Source organism: Lepisosteus oculatus, chromosome 3, assembly GCF_040954835.1.
Source record: "Lepisosteus oculatus isolate fLepOcu1 chromosome 3, fLepOcu1.hap2, whole genome shotgun sequence".
NCBI classification, from domain to species: Eukaryota; Metazoa; Chordata; class Actinopteri; order Semionotiformes; family Lepisosteidae; genus Lepisosteus; species Lepisosteus oculatus.
Genome location: NC_090698.1, coordinates 26,370,431 through 26,394,052, shown reverse-complemented (window position 1 = coordinate 26,394,052; position 23,622 = coordinate 26,370,431). Strand labels below are relative to the sequence as shown.

Sequence of the window (23,622 nt, the reverse complement as noted above, 5' to 3'; positions counted from 1 at the left end):
TGAGCTTGGGCGGCTTCCAGAGTACGCCTGTAAAGAGGGGGGGCACTCTCATACCTGTTACCCTGGTGATCAGCTCTGTACTGACCACAGAATACCATTCTTTTTCCGACACCAGTCTAGGGGTGAAACCTGTCTGCCTAATTTCCTGGGCATCCTGGCTCCAGTCAGTCCAACATTAACTAGCTTGTCTACCTGCACTTCTTCTTCCTTGGCTCTCCCCAGTTCTCCATGAAGTTGCCTGAAGCCTGGATCCTGATTTCAAGCCTGTTAGACCGCCGGCGGCACTGCACTGCAGCTACCCACAATGAAACAAATGTGCCTTACAGGGTTGCTACAGTAGATTCTGCCCAGGACTGATTGAGGACACCTGTGTCTTCTTTTTTTTTAACGTTTATTATGTTGTTCAAACATAATGGGAACATAACAAATAACAAAAAATGCACAAACAATATAAAGCAAGGGAGCTCAGAGGGAACAAAGGGAGGAGACGAATCCAAGAAACAAAATGACATGTCTGAACAGGCTGACACAGTTTTTACAAAAGCATTCCATTAGAGAAGTTTCTCCAAATGAATGCAGCCATGTACATCTTAATCTCCATACAAATACACAAAGTGTGTTGTTTAGTTGCCATTAAGCCTGCATAAGACTATGCCCGAAAATTGCCATTCAACCTCTGACATCCTATCTTTTCAAAAGTCTTGCCTTTTCCCAGGTTGCTGTCAGCCCAAAAATGCATCCCAAAACACATCAGTCAAATACAACCACAAGCATTCTATTGTAGGACACTCCCAATACATGTTTAATTAGGTATCAATCACAGGCTGAGTGCATCTGTGAAAGAAAGGGTTGGGAACAAATTTCATTTGGTACTGTTGTTATAGCATTACGTACATTCAGTTTTAAATAGATCAGCTGGTGTGCTACATTTTTAAAGGCAGAAAAATTGTCTTAGATAGCATTCCATTGAGACTATTATCAGGCTTCTTTTCTACATAAATATTAGTGGTAGGACCAATTATAGATTAGAGAATAAGTTGTACAAAGAGGAAATCACCCTAATAATGAAATTCAGTCACTGGATAAGAGAAATCTTTCTGTTTCTACGTAAATGTCCTTCACCAAAATCTCAAAAGCTGTTTGTATCATGTTAAAAACATATTCTGACTATTTAATTTTCATCAGCGACAGAACCTGCACCCACTATACTTGACGAAACTCCAAAACAACCAAACAAATAAAATACAGAGCAGGACTGTGTGAGTACTTTTCAAAAAGTACATGACAAAGCAATTTAAAAGGACATAAATGTGAAGTGTAATTAGAAATCCCTGTGGGTGGTTAATACAAAACAGCTTACAACATTAAATTCCTAATACAGAGCAGAATTCAGTCACTTGGATTTGCAATCATTGAACCCACTTCTGAAGTGGAAGATAAACTCCCTCAGGAGAAAAAAGATCTATTTGAGATTAAACTAAATTTAGATTTAAGCTTAGTTATTAAATGTGACCCATGCCTTGTCCCATGTGCTGTATACTGCAAATTACAGCATCAAAGCAACTTTCATATTCCAATTGGTCAGTCTTTTACATTGTACCCAACTAGCCCCTGCACAGCATACACATATTGTAAGCATTCATAGTAATTTTTACTGTTAGTATAGAATGAATTATAATAATATGGGTTTAGAGTGTTTGGCCATGCTGGTTGCTATGGAAGTGTCCTTATAGTTCATTTAAAAACTAATATAATTTTAAAGCTGTTTTAAATTCAAAGATTTAAAATATGATTTCCTATTCATTTGCTCTTCTCTACATAAAATAAAGCTTTATAATAAAGTTTAATAATGTTTAGTGCACAGTGGCACAGAGTTTAGAGAATCTTATGTAGTGCCCATCCATAAGAAGGGTGATAAAATTGACCCAAGTAATTATAGACCACTAAGTCAGACTATTATGGTAAAATTAGGGAAGCAATTATTTTAATTATATGAAAGGATCCTCACATGTAGGTTAATTGTCAGCATGGATTGAGAAAAGGTCTTGACTATGCGACTTGTTAGAGTTCTTTGCACAAGCAACAGTAGTAATGGACTCATATGATATGATGGATGTACAGTAGTTTCAATTTTAGAATTGTACAGAAAGTGCAGACATGAATAATTAGATTGGGGCGATATACTGTAATTAGCGGAGAACCTCAGGGATCTGTACAAGGACTACGGATCTTTTTAATTTATATGAAAGACCTTGATTCTGGTATAGTTAGTAAACTAATGTTTTTTGTAGATCACAGCAAAATCAGAGAGCAAATGCTGTAGAAGCAGCAGATTTAGATTGAATTGAAGGCTGGGTAAACACTTTGCAGATGACATTTAAAACAAGCAAGTCAAGGGTCTGCATGTAGGCAGTAATAACATAAACTATAAATAAAATATAGGAAGTAATGAGCTTTTTCACTAATAATGAAAAAAACCTTGGGTGCTTATATGTCATTTACATCTTTCAGACAATATGGGAAATCAAAAAAAGACAAACAAAATGTTCAGTTGTATAGTCATAAGTGGAACTTAAAGGGATATCTTTCACCGACAGACTGAAAGAACTGAACCTTTATAGTCTTGAACAGAACTACAGTATGATATTAGAGCCCATTTACAAGGTTTTGATTTGTAATTACTTTTCAGAATGTTTAAACTTTTGTTTTCACTTGGAGGTTGTGTGTTACAGATGGTGATGCAGTGGTTAGTATAACTGTCAAAACAGCACTGGGGCCCAAGGTTCAATTCTGGACTTGGAGTGCTGTCTCTGTGGAGTTTGTATGTTCTCCCTGTGTGTGCATGGGTTTCCTCTAGCTGTTCTGGTTTTCTCCCGCAGTCTGAAGACACACTGGTAGGCTACTTAGTTCATGGAAAAATTGGCCCTGGTGTGAGTAAAGTATGTGTTTGTGTCTGTGTGCCCTGTGATAGATTGGAGTCCTTCCTTGAATTGGAAGAAGCAGTTAGAAAATGGATGGATATAAATAAAGACAGGAAAAATAAATTCTTATTTAATTGATTATGTGTGTTGATTATGAAAGCATTTTGCTTTGGAAAGGGTGTGTTGACTTACAAGCAATGTATCCTGTTGTGTGATAACTGTCATTGTTTACGTTTAATAAGATAATTATACTTGAATTTCCTTGGAAAAGACTTAATAATATATTTTTCTCCACTGCTCTGTCATCTGTGAGTTTGATAGATATGTTTAAGGTAAGTAAATTAAAAATAAAAATACCCTTGGAAACTCATATGGGAAACTGCAATCAATCAAATCTACATAAACCAAACATACACTTGCCTATGCAATAACTGAGGCATAACATTTTTTTTCTGTCTACCAGAGGAATAAGCTTTCACATTACACAGGATTTCAAACCTATAATAGAGATTACTTTTCAAACAACACAGGCCTGCCGCAGTCACTAGGATGTGAGGCCGCAAGGACTCCTCAAGAATTTCTAGGCAACAGAGAAAAATGAAATAAAAATAACTTTATTATTTTTTAACAAGAATTTTCTTGTTAGGGAAACTTTGGGCACACGTGCCTGGTAAGTGAGGGATAAGTTTAAAAAGGTTTGATTTGGTGTCTTCTGCTCCACTACAGATAAAACATTATACAGTATGTATCAAGTGATGTACTACCAGTTTTGAAGTATTGAACTTTGTATGCTATTATTGTATACCTTTGTTAATGTGGGTATTATGGACTCCAATCAAAATGCTTTTGATTTCATCCAAATGCTGGATTCATCTAAATGTTCCAACATGCTTTACTGTTCGTTTAATATGTTTTATTAAATCTACAGTATAATAGTGAAGCTATTCAGTTGCACAGTATACAAACTAGAACATTCCACAAATGACCTTGTTACTGATTCTAGTTTGCTTGTTGAATTATTGAGAATAAAACACATATCAAGAAGACATCATATATTATATGTTTTATTGATTATGTGAAATATCCACATGGCATGATATATATGAGCTATAAATATGGAATGTGTAACTGCCTGGCAGAAGAGCTGATTTGCATTTGCTAGACCCCATGGTAAACAGTGCATGCCTCTTGACACAGAAGTAACACCACCATGTAAAAATGTGTAAAAAACTGACTGTGTCTTAATTTCAGAGTAAACAAACTTAGCAAAGATTATTTGACTTAAAAAATGTTGTCATGTCCTGACACTTACTTAGAAGCTAATATAAAAAGATCTTCTAAGGACATGGAGAGTAATAAATCATCCCCCAGTGTCATTCTGAACACACTCTCAAAAAAAAACATTTTTGAAATACTATATCATATAAATTCTTGCTCTGCCATATGTAAGGCTTTCAAAAATAACGTTCGCCACCATCTGTGAAGATAGAAAAATGAATCAATTACTGCCGTCAGAGTCGCTTTTGGACATCCTGTCTTCTGCTGGGTGCTGGGTGTGTTTCTTCTGAGACGGGATAGCAGGAAGAACACGGATAGTCCGCAAGGAGTCCCCCGACAGGACAGGCAGAAAAGAGCACAGCGATTGACTCTGAGGGACCCCGCCTCTATTCGACTTGGAGGTAACAGCAGGAGGCAGAGCAGACACAGTGCCGCAGAGGGAATGGAGAGGCAAGGACTTTGATTTCTTCACTCCCTGAGAAACCTGGTCAGGCAGTAAGGTGACTGTGGGAGGAGAAGCACACAGTGAGACTTTAACAGCCTATAACATAAAATATTTCACCTCAAGACTGTAATAATAATATAATAAACTTTATTTTATATAGTGCCTTTAAAGGTGGCTTCTCAAAGCGCTTTACAGGATGACAATAACAATAAATAAGAAGAGTATAACAATAAATAAGGAGAATACACAAGATAAGACACAATTACAATATATAGAGGAGACCGTGGATGGTGGTACTAAGAAGAGCAGAGGGCTGAAGAATGGGACCAGTTAAGTAAAGGCTTTTCTAAAGAAGAGGGTTTTGAGTCTGGATTTGAAGGAGTTTAGAGAAGGTGACTCTCTGATATCCTTGGGGAAAGAGTTCCAGAGCTTGGGGGCATAACAAGAGAAGGCCCTGTCACCCATACAATGTAGACAGGTTTGGGGGACAGTAAGGACGGCAGAATTTGAAGAGCGGAGGTTGCGAGGTGGGGAGTAGGGCGATAATAGTTCAGACAGGTACTGAGGTGCCAAGCCATTCAGAGCCTTATAGGTGAGCATGAGGATTTTAAAGTCTACATGGAATTTGACCAGAAGCCAGTGCAGGGACTCCAGGACAGGAGTGATGTGAACACAGTGGGCCAATCTAGGACCTTCTGCTGTTTCAGAAGTGTGGTCAAGCCATAATCTAGTGTGAAACAAAGGTGAACGGCGTACTGAAAGCTTTTTTGGCGTACATCGCCTGGCTGAGGGAACAGTAACATGACAGGTAGATTTTGGCTGCCAAGACACCCTGGACCCCTCTTCAGATGATGGGGCGGAGGGAGAGGTGTGAGTGAAAATGTGCAAATTGTGCTCTGAAGGCAAGATATTTATACGAAGGAGATCAGAAATGTTTGAGATTAGGGTTTGACTTCCTCCCCAAATTTTGCTAATGTTAAATTCCATACACAGTAAATGATTTTGCTAGAATGATCAGAAATAGAACAGAAGTAGAAATTAATAACGTTTGATTCAAAACAATTCTTCAAAATGTCTAACATTTTTACCATGTGCACATGTTATAAAAACTTACTTGCTCCATAACTACTTATATCACACCCAGTAAAACTATTTAGGTATCATAATCCCCCTGTTTGTTTTTTTTACCTTGTCTTCTCCCTTGCTTGGAAAGATAAAGAAAAAACAACTCATATCAAAATTTCAAAATGTACATTTTTTGTCAGAGCAAGTTATGAGACAGATTGGAGGAAAGTGCACTAGTAAAACAGCTTCATACTTACACCTGTGTGTACAGTGGTCACGGATCGGAGCCAAGCTATTACGGGTGAGAGCCATCTCGCGTAATTTCAATCTCTCCACTGGAAGTTGGTGTGTAGTTTGTGCTAGGAAAAAGAAATAGATTTGGTCAATGATGACATTGTCATAATGGTCACAAGTAAGGTGGTTGTGAGTATATTACACAAAGGGATATGTTCTGAAGAAGAAAATCTTTACTGTAAGAGTTATAATGTTGAGGAATAGGACTTTGAGCATTCTTTGAGACAGATCTGGCTGAACAGCCAAGTCTGGTTAGTAAATGCCTTGCATATGCATAAAATGGCAAGAGTTATACATGCGATCCGAAAATCTACACTAAAAGGCAAAAACAATATTGTTCCTTTAATAATCAAGGAAGATATTGAGACAGTGGAAATCAAACAATGAAACACTTGCAGTAAATCAAATATAATGAAACAATAGGAAGACAACTAAAAAAGCATTGATAGAATCTAGTAAGAACAGGTTTTCAACATTGTGGTACAACTGATAAATAATCTAATAAGATTTGGATTACCTGCAGTTTGTATTTTTTAAAACAAAAAATTAATGAATAAATGGACCACTCTTTTCTTTTTTGTTTGTTCTGTGGCAACAAAATGCAACTCTAATATGTAATCATAATTAATCCTTCTCAGTTTTTTTTTTCACCACCTTTTACTCTGGATTATGCTGTTTAATAAATGAAATGATTTTCATCCTATCCAAATGGAAAAATATAGAGCTTTACTTATTCTGAAAGTAATTTGTTTTCTGTAGTTTTATATAGATACATGCAGATATAAAGCCAGATAGGAAACAATACTGAAAATGTGCATCACTACCTTTGTTTCATAAAAATAGTACTACCATTTATACCATTGGGAATCAAGTAAATAATGGCTTTTGTAAGATGTAAAAATGAGAAGGTACTTATAAGGGCCGATGTCCTTCAGATGTATACCAAGTATCCACTCAGTAAGTTTAGATTATCTTCACTGGAAAACAAAGGTATCATTTTAACTTTCTAACTGCAAGACTGACATTCAAGCAAGGCTCAGAACAAATGCTTAGAGGTGTGACATTTTCCTTTGAGATAGCTTTTCTTCACAGGATGTGGTTTATTGCATTATCTTAATTATCTTGAAAAATAATACCTTTTGCAACTAATTCTAAGCATGGCCACAAAAAAACAAAACAACTGTAAAATAATTTGAAAACGGACAGCAAATGGTGAAGAATGCCTTCAACAGATCACAAACACAGTGCTGAAAAACATTTACAGTAAATGCGTTTTGTAATACACTTAAGGTGAATATTAATATTTATGCTACTTTTATGTCTGATAATGCATGGGTTTATGAATATGCCTTTAAGGCTTGGGAAAATGTGAGGATTTGACTTTGTGACACTATGCATTTTAAAAGTTCTGCACTGCCTGACTTCAACACACACAATCTTTTAAGTTTCCCACAGCTATTATTTGTGCTGTGCAGTAGCTCCTTTGTGAGAGATTTGTGTGTATGTAATAATTCAGGACCTGTATATCAAAATGCATATGAAGTTTTTGTTTTGTAATAGATTAATATTTTTTGTTTTGTTTTCATGATAAGAGAATGCTGGGTTATATTAGTTGGATAAACTGCACAGTGTCTTGCAGAAGTATTTACCCCCTTCCCATGGTATCTGAATTACCAATAATATATACAGTATATACATCTGGAAGGTTTAGTCTCATGGTGAGGCAGCACTAGTATCTGCAAAGGTTTAGTCCTATGGTGAGGCAGCACTAGTACCTGTAAAGGTTTAGTCTCATGGTGAAGCAGCACTAGTATCTGGAAGGTTTAGTGTTGTGGTGAGACAGTGCTAATGTCTGGAAGGTTTACAGTAGTCTAATGGTGAGGCTGCCAGATTTCTGGAAGGTTTCATGTTGTGGTAAGGCAGCACTATTTTGTTTTAAGGTTTAGTCTCATGGTGAGGCAGAATTATCAGTTAAAGGTACAGTCACGATTAGACATTAATAAAAAGAACAAATTAATGCTGCTGTGTCTGGGGCAGTATTATTGCTGTTCAAGAAGCATTCCTGGCCAAACAGGATCTGCTGGAAGATTAGGTTTGAGATGCAGACTGAAAGGGGAAAGTGAAAGCAAGTTAGGGATCATACTTGGGCTGGGAAGGATAACATTAGGGCTGGTCTGGCCTCAGCCCAAGTTCCTCCCTTCCCAGTATTAAACAGGAGTATAATACCACAGCCAGATCTTACTCATAATTATTTATTGTATTCCTCTGAATACCTAAAAACAATATTAAGAATCATTAAATATTTAAGGTATAGCGGAAAGTATGTGTAAATGTATAAGTATGTACCAGTATATGCACACTGGTAATTAACAAAACAAAATATTGTGCCATTTGTGTAAGTCAGTGCATATCAGACCAGTAATGCAATATTGATTCTAAGGTACTTGTTTGGTAAAGCCAAACCCATGGTTCCTGTGGTATTGTTAGTTAAAATACTATGATTTTCAGCCTGAACTTTAGGGGAAGATTTTTAGAAAGACAAGCTTGTCCCTCCTATTTTAAATATACAATAATTGTATTGGTTCAAAGTTACATTAATATATTAATGTTTCTTCTAAAATGAGAAACTTTGGGTTTTGGATACATTATAAATAAACCACTTTTCACGGATGTCAGAAAGGACAAACCGCGGAATGGCAGGAGAGCAAAAAGACCCTATGCTTAGCAGCGAGACGGGGGTTAGCGCGCACTCAGCTGTTCAGGGAATGCCATATAGAAACCTATGCCCTCAGGTAGCGGACGTGGGGCGACCTGGTGCTAGTCTCAAGACATCCGAACGACAATGCTGAGCGAGAAGCAGAGCAGAAGCAGGAAATAAATAGGCTACACAACAAGACACACCAGAAAGACAAGAATAATCACAGGGAACTAGGAACAGGAGGAAAGTAGAGCGCCCTCTAGGTGTACTAGGCGTGACACCATTCATTACTTTTCCAAGATACAGTGCCTTGCGAAAGTATTCGGCCCCCTTGAACTTTTCAACCTTTTGCCACATTTCAGGCTTCAAACATAAAGATATAAATTTTTTATTTTATGTGAAGAATCACCAACAAGTGGGACACAATTGTGAAGTGGAACGAAATCTATTGGATTTTTGAAACTTTTTTAACTAATAAAAAAATGAAAAGTGGGGCGCGCAAAATTATTCGGCCCCTTTACTTTCAGTGCAGCAAACTCACTCCAGAAGTTCAGCGAGGATCTCTGAATGATCCAATGTTGTCCTAAATGACTGATGGTGATAAATAGAATCCACCTGTGTGTAATCAAGTCTCTGTATAAATGCACCTGCTCTGTGATAGTCTCAAGGTTCTGTTGAAAGCGCAGAGAGCATCATGAAGACCAAGGAACACACCAGGCAGGTCCGTAATACTGTTGTGGAGAAGTTTAAAGCCGGATTTGGATACAAAAAGATTTCCCAAGCTTCAAACATCCCAAGGAGCACTGTGCAAGCGATCATCTTGAAATGGAAGGAGTATCAGACCACTGCAAATCTACCAAGACCTGGCCGTCCCTCTAAACTTTCAGCTCAGACAAGGAGAAGACTGATCAGAGATGCAGCCAAGAGGCCCATGATCACTCTGGATGAACTGCAGAGAACTACAGCTGAGGTGGGAGAGTCTGTCCATAGGACAACAATCAGTCTTGCACTGCACAAATCTGGCCTTTATGGAAGAGTGGCAAGAAGAAAGCCATTTCTCAAAGATATCCATAAAAAGTCTCGTCTAAAGTTTGCCACAAGCCACCTGGGAGACACCCCAAACATGTGGAAGAAGGTGCTCTGGTCAGATGAAACCAAAATCGAACTTTTTGGCCACAATGCAAAACGATATGTTTGGCGTAAAAGCAACACAGCTCATCACCCTCAACACACCATCCCCACTGTCAAACATGGTGGTGGCAGCATCATGGTTTGGGCCTGCTTTTCTTCAGCAGGGACAGGGAAGATGGTTAAAATTGAGGGGAAGATGGATGCAGCCAAATACAGGACCATTCTGGATGAAAACCTGTTGGAGTCTGCAAAAGACCTGAAACCCAAGCGACTTGCAGCTGTAATCGCAGCAAAAGGTGGCTCTACAAAGTATTAACGCAAGGGGGCCGAATAATTTTGCACGCCCCACTTTTCATTTTTTTATTAGTTAAAAAAGTTTCAAAAATCCAATAGATTTCGTTCCACTTCACAATTGTGTCCCACTTGTTGGTGATTCTTCACATTAAAATAAAAAATTTATATCTTTATGTTTGAAGCCTGAAATGTGGCAAAAGGTTGAAAAGTTCAAGGGGGCCGAATACTTTCGCAAGGCACTGTATAAGAGCATATTTAAAGTGCCATGAAACCTACAAAAACCACTGAGGTAATGGAAAATGTGTTTGTGGTTTGAGTCCTAAATGCTCACCTGTGTCAATAGCAGGAGTATTATTTTTCAGTCAAATGAACTTGCTGAACACATCATTTGAAAATAAAGTGCACTGATGCACAATGAAAATACAACAGCTCCTTGTTATAACATAATTAGCTTAAGGTACTGTATGTATAATGTCAATAATGTCAAGAATTCAGTGTTGGGTATATTCGGAATTGAGTTGAACTGTCAAGTTAATTAAGAATCTGTATAAATAGACATTCAAAAATGCAATTTTAATTAGCACAGGAATAGTGAAAGTTTTGACCAGCTCTCTCTTAAGTAGCTATGGTAGAATGAGATATTCTGCTTCAATAATCAGGAGACTAGTCAAGTAAAAACGGGAAAGTGGCACTGTGAGGGATAGACCACATCCTGGAAGGTTGTACATCATCACACCTACGTCTGGATTGTCACGTCCTTCTGACCCACCAGTATGATCACTTTCAGACTGCAGTGACTACAACACAAGCTATCCCAGGACAAAATTACCTGTTTGTCAGCACAGCTACCGACGTTCGAGGCCTGCATGAAAATAAAAGTGGATGCTCAGAGGATGTTTAGGTGTAATGTTGATACCTGAGGGGAAAACAATCTTGCTTTCTGTTGCCAGAGAAAAGGCAAGTTAGCAAAGTTATGTGTGATGGAGTTTTATCCACTGATGAATGTCACTTTACTCTGGACAGGATACAATATAAAATATGTTGAGATATTATATTGACCCATGTTTTTCAAGCCAACGAGTGGAGCAGTGTGCGTGGAGTTTGTATATTCTCCTTGTTTTTGCCCTTCAGGTACTCCGGTTTCTCCCCACAGTCCACAGTCTGCCAACACAGTGGCAGTTGGGTGGCCTTGGTGTGAGTGTGTGCATGTTTGTGTCTGTGTGTGTCATGTGGTGGATTGGTTTCCCATCCAGGTGTCTGTAGCATTTAACCAACTGCTTGCCAGGTTAGGCTTCGTCTCCCCCACTGACCTGACACTGGATAAAGTGGTCTAAAAAATTAATGGATGGAATGTGTCTCAATACGTTTGATCACTTCAAATCTCTGGGTTGAACACTAAGCATGTTTCTGTTTTATGATGAAATGCATTGATGGAGTTCCTCCAAAATTAGATATTTTGTATTGTCCTTATCATTTATATATAAATCTTATCAAAAACACAAATTTCTTGACTGCAAATATGATCTACACTTATTGCAAAAATAAAAAAAAATGACTTTACTGTCCTAATACGTTCGGAGGGCATGGGAGTAAAAACTGTGCTCTAACATTGTTTAGGGTTGTTTTTTATTTATTATTGTGGTAAGCAGAATAAACAAATAAAAGCAGCAACATAAAAGCCTGATGGTTATCAGACTCAAATGTCTTAAGTATCACAAACTGAGATTTAGTTTATTTATTGATTATTTTTTGATTGATGGTTTCATTATTTGGTTTCCATTCCTGCAGGGTCAGATAAGAGAAATGCCAATTAAAATGTTCTTTCAACTTTCTGAGAGGGCCTGATTTGCATTATTGTATATTACTGAGCTTCAGAACATAAGAATTTAAATAAATAAAATATTATCTGTGAACAAGAAAGTAGTGTATCACATTCTTTAATTGTACTTACAAGTAAACTATGTTCTGTAAATTACTGTATGTATGCATAATCATGATTTTCTAAATATTAAAACTGGACAGTTTCTAATTTTTAGCTGTCAAGGACAGATCATTACTGGGAGAGACCAGAAAAAAGTACATCGATGTTCACAAAGAGGTAAAGTGCATGGAAGCAGAAAAGTGCTTACTTACTAGGCACACTAGTTAAACGTAAAGATATCAAAATGAAGCAATAAAAGTATTTTGTGTTTGGCACTAACCTTACTTGTTGTACATATTGCAAGTGTTAGTCAACTGCACATTTTCTGCTTCCCAAAAGTACACTCACCTTGGCCGTTTTTATGCAAGTAAGGAAGATGGGTTGGATAGAGGAGTTCCATGCGACTGGATCCGTCTTTGAGGATGTCATCCAACAACTTTTCAGAAGGAGGTGCCGTCCATGCCTTTTGTGATTGTACCTGATTCGACTCTGACTTCCAGGAGTTGCTCAGAAGAGCTGTGCATTTGGTCCTGCTGTCAAATAAGTCATGTTCACTTCTGCTCTTCTGAGACCTGTGGGCAAAATGGTAGGCAATCTGCCCAGTGGCATTGCCAACCACTGTGTTCTGAGAAATGGCTGATACTGAACTGCCAAGCGTGATGGGTGGAAGACTTTGTGTTCTTATAGGTGGCAGACCCTTGTACTCCTTTGGTGGGTTTTTTTCTGTGACATGGTGTTTCTGAATTTCACTAGCCTTTTTTCTGACCTCAGCAGTGTTCGTTCTTTCCTCAGACAGGTCTTTGCCAGACGTATCCATAATGCAGTCAAACATCGTGATGATGTCATCAACTTCAGAGGTTTCTTCCCCTATGTACCGGTCTCGGCTGTTCTCTTTCTGCCCCGTGTTTTGATCATCTTTCTTTTTCTTGCAGGAAAATATTTGATTAAGCATACTGAACCTTCCCTCCTTTTTTTGGGACTGGTGATTGTTTTGGGAAGGTAACGGCCTCAGTGACTCCGATCTGTAGAAAACGGCAATAAGCAAAGGAAATAATTTAAATGCAAATCCACTGGCAATTCACAGCCTAGAAACTGTAACATGCAGAACATTTAATGCTAATTCAATATTATTACTACCTCAGGGGTTGCCAAAATGTCTAGACACATTGCTTTGTTTCAAACCACAATTGATTTTTTTAAAAATATTGTACAGTTGGTGTTTGTTGATATGTGATGGACTTTTCTGTATTTTTACAGTATTCAATAATTTAGCACCTGCCAGCAGTAGCCTAGTGCTATAGCGTAATATATGTAAGTGCAGTATATGCAAGGGTCCCACTGTCACAACCAGTAAACCTAGAGGGAGCTGTACTTCTGTCCTGTTCCTAGTTCCCTGTGATTATTCATGTCTTTCTGGTGTGTCTTGTTGTGTAGCCTATTTACTTCCTGTGTCTGCTCTGCTCCTCGCTCAGCATTGAGGTTCGGATGTCCTGAGACCCACCTAGCACCACGTCGCTCCTCCTGTCTGGCCTGAGGGCATAGGTTTCTATATAGCATTTCCTGAACAGCTGAGCCCGGACTAACCACAGTCCCGCTGATACACAAAGGGTAATTTTTCGCTCTCCTGCCATTCCACAATTCGTCCTGACATCCGTGACACTCACAGAACAGGCCTTCTCCACACACAAGACTACAATTGTAAACTAATTATTGCAAAGTCTCTTGTAACTACTAGTGCTGAGGCTACAGTAGTAGCCTGCTGGAACTGTGTATTTGGATCAGATTTAGGTTCAGGGTTTGTTTGAGTTAACAGCTCAGTTGGTAACTGTTTTCATAAGGTAGTCATTCAGTGGGGCTAGTGTTGAGACAGCATTCGACACTGCAGCTCAGCAAACATGCAGAGTGAGGTGTACGGATGTAAAAGTATGGTTTCTGGGAAACACAGTGGATTTGAAGAAGAGCATAGAGCTCCTTTGCACAGACTAGGAGGTTTTAGAGTCATAGAATCCTATTTTTGGTTTTTGAAAAAGAAAAACTTGTAATAAAGTGTTCATTTAATTGTATTTTTCCCTGGGAGCCCAAATAATACTCCACCTCCTGTTCTCACAAACCTGCAAAGATAATGTAGATGCACTGTTTTTTTAATTATGTTTTGTTTTATATCTTAATTATTGTCTTATACAGTATACTGTATGTTTTAATTACGTAAATGGTTATGGTGGATATCAAACTCTTAAACATGTTTTTTTTTTCTTATAGAAAATAGCATCCTTTGAATTCCTTAACACAATGGCAGCTACTGCTATTGTTACAAAAAACCTACTTTCTTATATCTCTGTCAGACCCCCTCAGCCTCCCTTTTGTAGTCAGGATGACTAACAACCAGCAGCACAGTGCTAGCCCACCTGTTCTCCAGCGAGAGCAGTTTGATGCATGCTGTGTGCCCACAGTACATTGCATATGTCAAAGGAGTGTTCTCATTGATGTCCCTGGGGCTGTGCTCCACCCCCAGCTGCAGCAGCGCTTGCACACAGTCAGCCTTCCCCGCTGCCGCAGCCCAGTGGAGTGGCGTCCTGGAGGACCGTACAAAAGGGCACGTGGGAGTGTTATTCATCAGGAGACGCAGCATAGCAATTGCCTTTTCTCACTGCTTTCATATCTGGAGGGGTTGGGAATGAGACTCAAGCCACCAACGCACACACAAAAACAACATACAACCAGGCCACCTTACTAATAAAAATTAATAAACACAAAATCATAGAATGAGGTGGTGAAACGTGTTTGAAAGGGCGATGCAACAATACCGATTCATATATAGCCAAAATGCCATTTGATGACACTATATTTAGCTCATGGTTATTGTAAATACTCAGAAGGGATAGAAGGGATACTACAGAGAATAGGTTAGAGGTAAAAGTCAGAGACTTACAAAAACAGTAAATTTAGAAGTGACATGTTCTGGTGTCAAAATCGAACCAGTTATGTCAAGAGAGATGAAACACTATCTCTGAGCTCCAAATTAAATACACAGTTCAAATCTACAGTATGTTTTTTATCATGTGAATTTTATAAAAGGACTTAAGTTCCATGCTTTCTATTTGGAAGGGTTCTATATACAGTATGTTCGGTGGTAATCATAAATGTACAGAACATTGTGTTTCTCATAGGACATGAATTATAACCTTATTATAACTCTTACACTTAAAATTTGTTAAAAATTATAAGGTACATCAGCATTGGTTCTCGCAGCTACTGTAGACATATCAGGATGCCTGAGGCTTTGCAAGGTAGCTTTGAGAGAAAGCCACCTCTTAAGGAGAAACGTCAGGTTAAAGAAAAACACACGTGGTCTACAGTAATTGAATTATTGGCATCCAGACGAAGTGAGAGTCCAATTAGGGACAAGATCAGGTAAGACAAGGGGCATCACAAGTCCTGTGTAGAAAGGTTTGTTTGCCAGGCGTAATGGGGTTGAAATATGGTGCTGAGGAACAAGGCTGGGCAACTGAACCAGGGTTCTTGGGAGGTATTAGCAATTGGAGGAATGGGGAGCCACCTGGACAGTATCATGCTGGCAGGGCTGCGGTTATCATGGTATCAAAGATACTGGCATTGTTACACACTGTGTTTCTTAATGCAATTCTTGAAATCTGCTCTGGACATGGTCTAAGATCAGACAGGCTTGCTCCTCCATGTCTGCATCTAGCACAGAGAAGGGAAGATCACAGTGCCAGGCTGGCTGTGTAGGTAAAAATGGTGAGTCACAGTTCTGTCACTTTTTCAGAAACCAAGAAATACTGTATGAATGACAACTTAGGCCTGGGTATGGAGTAATGAATTTTCTTGGTAATTTGGTCAATTGTTAATTCATATGAAAATGTTCAATCTTGAGAGTAAGAAAGTGAAAGCTATCCTGCTGGAATATGTGGCACTGGATCTACCACAGCAGGTATGCTTTCTGCTTCTTTCCTTCATTTAATTGTATTGATTCTTCTTAGTCTACTGCTACTGTAGGAACTTAGTCTATAGCTACTGTAGGAACATGTGAACAGTAATATTTATTATCACAGAACATGCCCCTTTGTTCTCAGCACTTGTAATTTCAATTCCGCTATACATTAGTTCACAGAACGCATTATTTTTTCAGAAGAATAATACAGTATACCCAAAAAGTAAACAAAAAAAATGAATAATTAGCAATCTTATTTTTTGCAAACATTTGCAAATCAACAGTTTACAGAGCAATATACAGTATACAAATTAACCTAAGCATTGAGATAACGAGGGCTTGCAGACATTTTTTCCACAAAAATGGGAACATTAGATGTTAGAACAGTATCTTTTATGATAAGAAAGATCATGATGATGAACTTGCAGAAACTGCAAAAGAGTGCAAACATGCATTTCTATAGTTGGATGTAGTCTAACCTGTCGTCTACGTCCAGGGCTTGCAGGTTGGTTTCTGGAATCCTTGCCAGCTCGTAGATGATGTCACTGTAGCCAGCAGCGGCTGCGATGTGCATACACGTCTTCCCGTTCTCATCATCATAGTTAATCACAGACGAACCCAAGTGGTGCTCAAGGATCAGAGAGCACATGAGCCGGTTCCCACTCTGGCAATGGGGGAAAGAGTGGAAGGGGTTTATTGACCACACACTTGTAAAGAATTGCTCAGATTCTAAATGAGATGTTCAGACTTTTAATGTGAATGGGCCACCTGTCTTCTTTGAAAAAAAAAAGATACATCTGATGGTATTGTGAGTGAACATAGAATATCTAATCGACATGAAGGAGAGGAAAAAAAATGAAACGTTTTAACCAGCTCACTCAAGCGGCCTTTTGGCAAAGCAGGATCAAAGAAGAGTGGGAGAAGCAAAAAAAGTGCACTTTAGCAAAGCTCAACAAGCAGCAGGGTTCAAATTCAATTTCTATTAAAGAAAGTATTTTGAAACTTTTACAGCATGGTTTCAACATACAGTAGTCTGCACCTCCCCTGCTGATGCCTTTTGAGAAGTTAGTGCTAGGAATATGTTAAAACATGAAATGCCACCATAAACAATTGTTAGGTATGGCTGCAAATAACAATAATGATCAAATTCTAGTAGTGAGTTGCATTGTTAGCATTATGTTGCAGTGTTTAATAACAAGAACTAGTGAAGGAATAGAAAAAGGAATGTTTCACTATAGAATATCACATAGTATGTACTGTTTAAAATATTATGTAATAAATTTTCCCAGAAGCCAGTGAACATACCAGTATGTTTTTTGGACTGTGTGAGGAAAATAGAGCACTCAGCAGAAACCCATACAGACATAAGGAGGACATATAAACTCAATGAAGATAGCACACCAAGTCTGGAACTGAACCCATGGCCACAGCAGTGTGAAGCAGCAACACTAATGACTGCTCCATTGTGCTGCCCTGTAGTATTTATTTTTACCTTGGTGGATTATTTTTGCATTTCCCCATTATTGCAGGGAGAGTCCGAGATTTCTGATTTTACAGACAAAATTCCCCTTTAGCAGATTTTGTCTGTTAAATCCAAAGCCTGTTAAAAAGAAGTCCGTTAAACTGAAGATTTACTAAATTGTCTAAGGTTTTATCCTCCAATCCTAAAGAGACATCAGTTCTGGAGGAGCAATACAAAATACTAAGGAGAGCAACCACACTAATGCTAAACTGAAAGCAGTGTCATATTATGACAGTTGAGCTCCAATGTTCCATGCTGTAAATGTTCAAATTATGACTAGACAGGATACAGGTTTTCAAAGTCAAAGTAATTCCAGAAAACATCTTCACAATCAACAGTGACAACAGGATGCTAGAATTAAAATGTTTTCTCTGAAACAGCAGTATTCAGGGCAGAAAGGAACAGACTCCTCTTCACACAAGAAGAGTCTTGGAGGTCTGGTAGAAACTCTGTCGTCCTGTGATAAACTTTTTAAATCCTGAATCCTAAAGCTACGTGCAATCAAGTAAAAAAGAAGGGGTGAATAGAAAGTAAAACGTCTTGTGTATTAGACAATTCTAGCACCATGGCTGTAAATGTTAGCTATAGTACAGTAATTCTGAAGAAAGCTCTTTAATGACAAAACTGAAGCTATATAGAATCTTTAACAGTGCTAAAAAGAATTATATTAAATATCTGTTGAGAATAAGTGGTCTAATTCCAAGAGAGCAGTGAAACAACAATAAAAACAGTCAACTTTGCTTGAGAGAATGATTTACACTATTCCCAGATGCTATGTACCTGCACTAATTAATTCTGCACTCTTGTGCATGAGTGTCTGCTTGCTTTAATTAATACGGTTTTATCAAGTGAGGCCTTGCTGTTTTGCATTTCTTCTTGTCACGAAAGTCTCACCTGAACAGCCCAGTGAAGTGCTGTCTTGAAGTCCTTATCTACGAGTGTGGGATTGGCTCCCTTCTGCAGTAAGGCTTGGACATGCTGAGGACGGTTGTGAAAGGCAGCCCAGTGAAGAGGAGACATGCCCTGGAAATGAGAAAAACAAAATGAATCTGAAAAAGAGGAGTTTGGAGAAGTGTTGTATGTCCATAAAATACAATAAATGATCACAATAAAAATACATATGCAATAATATTGCAAAATACGCATGCAATACAAGTACAAATACAATGCAGTTCTTGTATTGCATTGAAAATACAGTACATATTGTGTAGGTTTAATACATCTCATTTTAAGTATCTCCTTGATTTGATGTACAGTATAGTTTTTGTGGGCTGCTGCAGTCTATGTGTATGAGAACACTTTGCTTTTAGATGGCCTTTCCCAATTAAATTCTTTGTCGTCTTTTTCCAAGTCAATCCCAACCAGCAGTCTCTTTCTTCTGCTGCTCTGCACCTCCTCCACAGGTCTTATGTAAATAACAGCACATTTGAGTTAGAGCTGTCGCCCCTCTTCTCAAACCTGACAACCAGCTTCTTCAGCCTCTCAGAGTCTGTGTAGGCGAGACCCAGAGGAACACAGCTGCACCATTTATGTTTATCCAGATGCATATATTTCTTAATTGTCCAAAAACACATGTTTTAAGATTTCAGAGCCATGATACTTAGCACACCTTTCAAATGAATACAAATTTGCTTTCTTTTTTTCACTTCATTTCATTGGGCCTAATAAAAATTTGAATTCTATTTGTGAATATGGAGTACAGTCTTAGTATGTATTTTCCACAAATGAAAAGCAATCCTTTGCTGTTACATACAACATGCATGATTCATACGTTTTTTCTTTCTATATGATGCAGTAGCATTGAGGAATGGTCATAACCTGGAAGGCTGTGGGTTAAACTCCCAGACTGAGGACTCCCAGATTGATAAAAGAAAGGCAATCTGCACAGATTGTGCCAGCAGACTGGCCAGCTGTTTTAATAGGTAATTCAAAAAGCAAATGCAAATAAATATAATGATAAATGCGTCAGCCACATAAATCAATAGCTATTGGGCCTTTAGTAAAAACACAAACAGAAAAATGCAATGACATGTTCTTTTTCTAGTGAAGAAAATATTTCCTGCTAAGATTATTTTAAATTCATTGTTTATTGTTAACTTTGAGTTACAGTTAGATGACCTCATGTCTGTTTCCAAATATGTCATTTTTGGATATACAGTATATACTGTATAGTTACATGTTGGAGGTATTGGGTAAAGCTTTCAGAAAGTGAATAGATGTTGGAGGGATGAAAATGTTAAAATTTCACATCTCAGTACCCCATTATCTATGGTAAGACAATGCACATCCTCACAGTGTGGACTGTATTTATGAAAATACCGATTTATTACTTGTGGTATCCACCCGGAGAGAGATATCTGCATCTGGTTAGTAGCAGTTCCCGGTTCTGGTCCCAGAAGGCCAAACACCTGTTGCTTTTCATTCCAGCTGAGCTTAATTACCTAATTTAAGCCTTATTTAACCAGGTTGCTGGAATGAAATGATTTGGAACTTTTAGAATTGTTATTTTCTACTCAAATTCCTGTATTTGGGATATTATTTTACTTATGAAATGCAATGGTTAAAAGTCAATCTCCAAGTTTTTAAAGATCTGAAACTGCAATACACTTCAGATTGATCCGATTATAAAGTGGATGGTGTAACTGAGAGCTCAGCTGGAAAAACAGCAGGTGTGAGGGACCTCCAGGAAAGGACTGGTAATTCCTGGTTTAAGTAACACTTTACTGGAATAGGGAACAAGGTTCCCATTCATTTAGCATCAGTTTTAGGGAATAACTTCTTAATAGGATCTTTATTCTTTAAGAAATGGGTTCCCTTGTTTCCTACATGGTATTTGATGCCATGTGGAGTTCTTTTTTTTTACAGTATGTTTATAAAAGACTGGGCCCACAGATTTATGAATATCTATATCTAAATAACTGTCAATGATTTCTGTTGGAATTTGTAAATTATTGCAAATATATCAATCAATCAAGGTTTATTTATCAATGCACGAACAGTACAGCATACAGCCGTGTTGTTGGAAATTAAATGCTTTTTCTGCGAGCTCGTTAAGAAGGATAGAAGAGTAGAAGGACAGGAATTTATAGGCTTTAGATTAACATTAGGATACAATAAATTACACAATTGCAATTTACAATACAATTTACAGATTGTGCGAATCTGTGTATCTTGTGCGAATCTGATATATCTTTTTGTTTCTGTTTTTTTTCCAAGGATATTGCTTTGCTACCATGCTGTGCTAGAGATGAAAGAAAATGTGCCATGTGATTAGTATTCCCTAATGAGTGGAGGTGTGCAGTTGTTGACTTTTGCTAGGCAAGCTGTTGTCAGAACCTGCTAGTCTATTTCATATTTCAGCCTCTGTGTATTCAGGTATTCCGCTGGGGCAGCATAGCATAGTGGGTAAGACTTTGGACTTTCAAGTCCCTGCTGTGAGAGAGATATTTCACTCCAATCAAACCAGCTGTATAAGTGGGAACGGGCATTGCTCTGAGGACATCTTGTCCAGGAACTGAGTCATGGGCTCTAAAGTCTGGTTAACACTACAGAAACAGTTTGAGCTCTGGTCTGTTGAAGCAGTCTAATATGGGCTTTAGCTTTTTATTCAATTATTTAAACACTTCTGTTTTATCACAATATATATCAGTAAGAAAAACAGGCTGTAAGGCTTACTGAAGACCTAAATGCTCTGCTTTGTGAGCACGCCCTCTGGATTTGTTTTCTGTAAAGGCTCTTCATTTCTCTTCTTGGTCAACCTGTGCCTTAGCTGTGCCTTACCTGTACCTTACCTGTGCCTAAAAAACTAAACCTGGCTGTGGACAACCTTAACAATTACCTCATTGCAAATTACCTTTTTAAAACCTTCAAATCTGGTTTCAGACAATTACAATTACAGAACAGAAACTGTCTGTGTAATAGTTACTAACAATATTCTTAAGGTAGTTGATACCTCTCTCTCCTAATTCTCCTAGACCTAATTGCTGGTTTAGCCACTTTTAATCATGACATTTTACTCTTCCATATGTGACTGTGTTTGGAATTTCTGACATCAACTCTTATCATACTAATCACTGACACTTTGCTTCTCTATTGGAGTTGGTTGGAAACTCAGATCTCTTGTCCACAGTAAACCTGACACTGAAGTAGCTATCTCTGCACTATTTAATTCCATGACTGATATAAAAACCTGGTTTAAAATTTCCGTCACTTAAACTGTGATAAGACTAAAATCATGCTACTCGGCACCTCACCTTCACCTACAGAGAGCCAGTGGAGTAACCCTATGGATGACACTGAGCTGGAATTTAAAATAATACTAAAGAATTTAGGGGTGATATTTGATCCTCTGTTGACTTTGTGCAGAATATTTTAAAAACACTTTATACTCTATAAAAAGAGTGTGTAAAATACCTTATCACCAGACAAGTTGTATTTGACTGTGGCAGAAAAGCTGGTCAACACATTTGTCTATTCTAAAATTGATTGCTACAATGCCTTACTCGCTGGTGTATTTAAATCCACACTGAACAGATTCCAATTTGTTTAGAATTCAGCAGCCACAATCTTAATCTAGCTGCATGCAAGCGACCACGTTATGACTGCCATGGAGTCCTTTCACTGACTTCCTATCCAGTTTCAAGTCAAATGTCTATCTGACTTATCTGTTGACTCCCCACCTCGCAACTTTGGTTCATTTGACTATAGTCCCCCAAGCTCTTTTACAGGTGATAGGGTCTTCTATTGCTACACCCCAAAGCTCTGGAATTCTACTCCCAAAGGTATCAGAGAGTCAGCTACCCTGTGCATTTAAATCTAGGCTAAAACCTTTCACACAATGACCATTTAATAAGGGGATTTTGTACTAGTTGTGAGGAAGACTCCACTTGCAATTGTGCAGTTTTTTCAACATATACCCACATTTCAGTGACGGCACTATAATGAATGTTTAAAAGTTTTAACTGAAGTTCAAATTACACTACAACAAATAACAACAACAGAGGTACAACCTGTAAAAGTGAATGGAACAAGAGTGCTTAAAGTAGGGAAAATATCCTTTGCTTCCAAGACCTTTAAGTTTTTAGATTTTGGTCAAAAGCGAAATTAAAACTCCACCAGGATTCCCCAAGCACAGGTGTCAGGAACTACTGTATATTGACGTTAAGTTTGCCAAGAATGGGCGGTGCCTCCCCAATGGTTAATGCATTTCTCTCCTTTTCCTTAGACCTCCCCATTGATTAAATGTCCTTGTGTATACATTTGTTAATTACCACACAGTTCAAAGGCGATGTGTGGGATTGCACGAAGCATCTAAATGGGGATTAGACTGAGTGGGGGGGTCTCTAGAATAGGTTACGGATCCACAACTCACTGTTAAAACCTATCTACCTGCATCCAGCTGGTTGATCAATGAGCCATGAATTACAGTAGCTCTGCCCTCGCTCAAGACATCAAAAAGTGCTCTTGGCAAGCAGGGATTTCAAAAGCTCCAGGCAGGAGAATTCAACAGGAATTTGGAGGAGTGAAGAATTGAAAGGGACACAGGCTGCAACGTCCGACTCAGAAAGGATTTGGACACCAGGGAGTGTCCCTACACTGCTAGACCTGGAGAAAACCCAGTAGAGCTGGAGGTCTGTCAACACTTCCTTGTACGTTTGATCCAGAGGGTTGGTGTTGATGGCAAAGATGTAGGAAAAACCTAAATGGCCATTCTAGATCAGGTGAAGCAACAAACAGAGTTGGTGGTCCTAAATTAAAATTAATACAATCGTCCTAGTCACTGGAAACCATCAAGCAGACAATGTTGCCCTTCTGATTCCCTCTGTTTAGTTTTCATTAGGTAAAAATTTCCAAAATGGAAATCATGAGTAGATATAGAGTAGAGTAGAAATAGCACATTTTCAGCTGGTTAAGGAAGATATTTCTGCCAGATAAAAAATGAGCCAAGCAATGGGTTTGTATTCTGAACAGTGGGCGGCTCAAGAATATGAATATCCATGTCCTCATCCATTGTAAAAATTGGATTTTTTAAAAAAATGTTCTATTTTATTATCTGTAAGGAAATGACCAGGATTGATGTGTCAACTCCAGCATTCTATAAAGTG

The 23,622-nt window shown here is 38.2% G+C and overlaps 1 protein-coding gene across 3 annotated transcripts in view; it reads right to left on the bottom strand.

Annotated features, from left to right (window-relative positions):
- Positions 1 to 387: 387 nt before the first annotated feature.
- ankrd55 (ankyrin repeat domain 55) overlaps positions 388 to 23,622 on the bottom strand; it is a 36,682-nt gene continuing 13,447 nt past the window's right edge. For all 3 annotated transcript variants that reach the window (XM_006627095.3, XM_015336996.2, XM_015337007.2), the window contains 6 exons: positions 18,413 to 18,541; positions 16,476 to 16,660; positions 14,453 to 14,620; positions 12,396 to 13,069; positions 5,967 to 6,068; positions 388 to 4,703 (listed from right to left, as the gene is read on the bottom strand). In XM_006627095.3, coding sequence (XP_006627158.1) covers positions 4,420 to 4,703; positions 5,967 to 6,068; positions 12,396 to 13,069; positions 14,453 to 14,620; positions 16,476 to 16,660; positions 18,413 to 18,541 — 1,542 coding nt within the window. In that variant the 3' untranslated portion in view covers positions 388 to 4,419. The remainder of the gene's footprint in view (positions 4,704 to 5,966; positions 6,069 to 12,395; positions 13,070 to 14,452; positions 14,621 to 16,475; positions 16,661 to 18,412; positions 18,542 to 23,622) is intronic.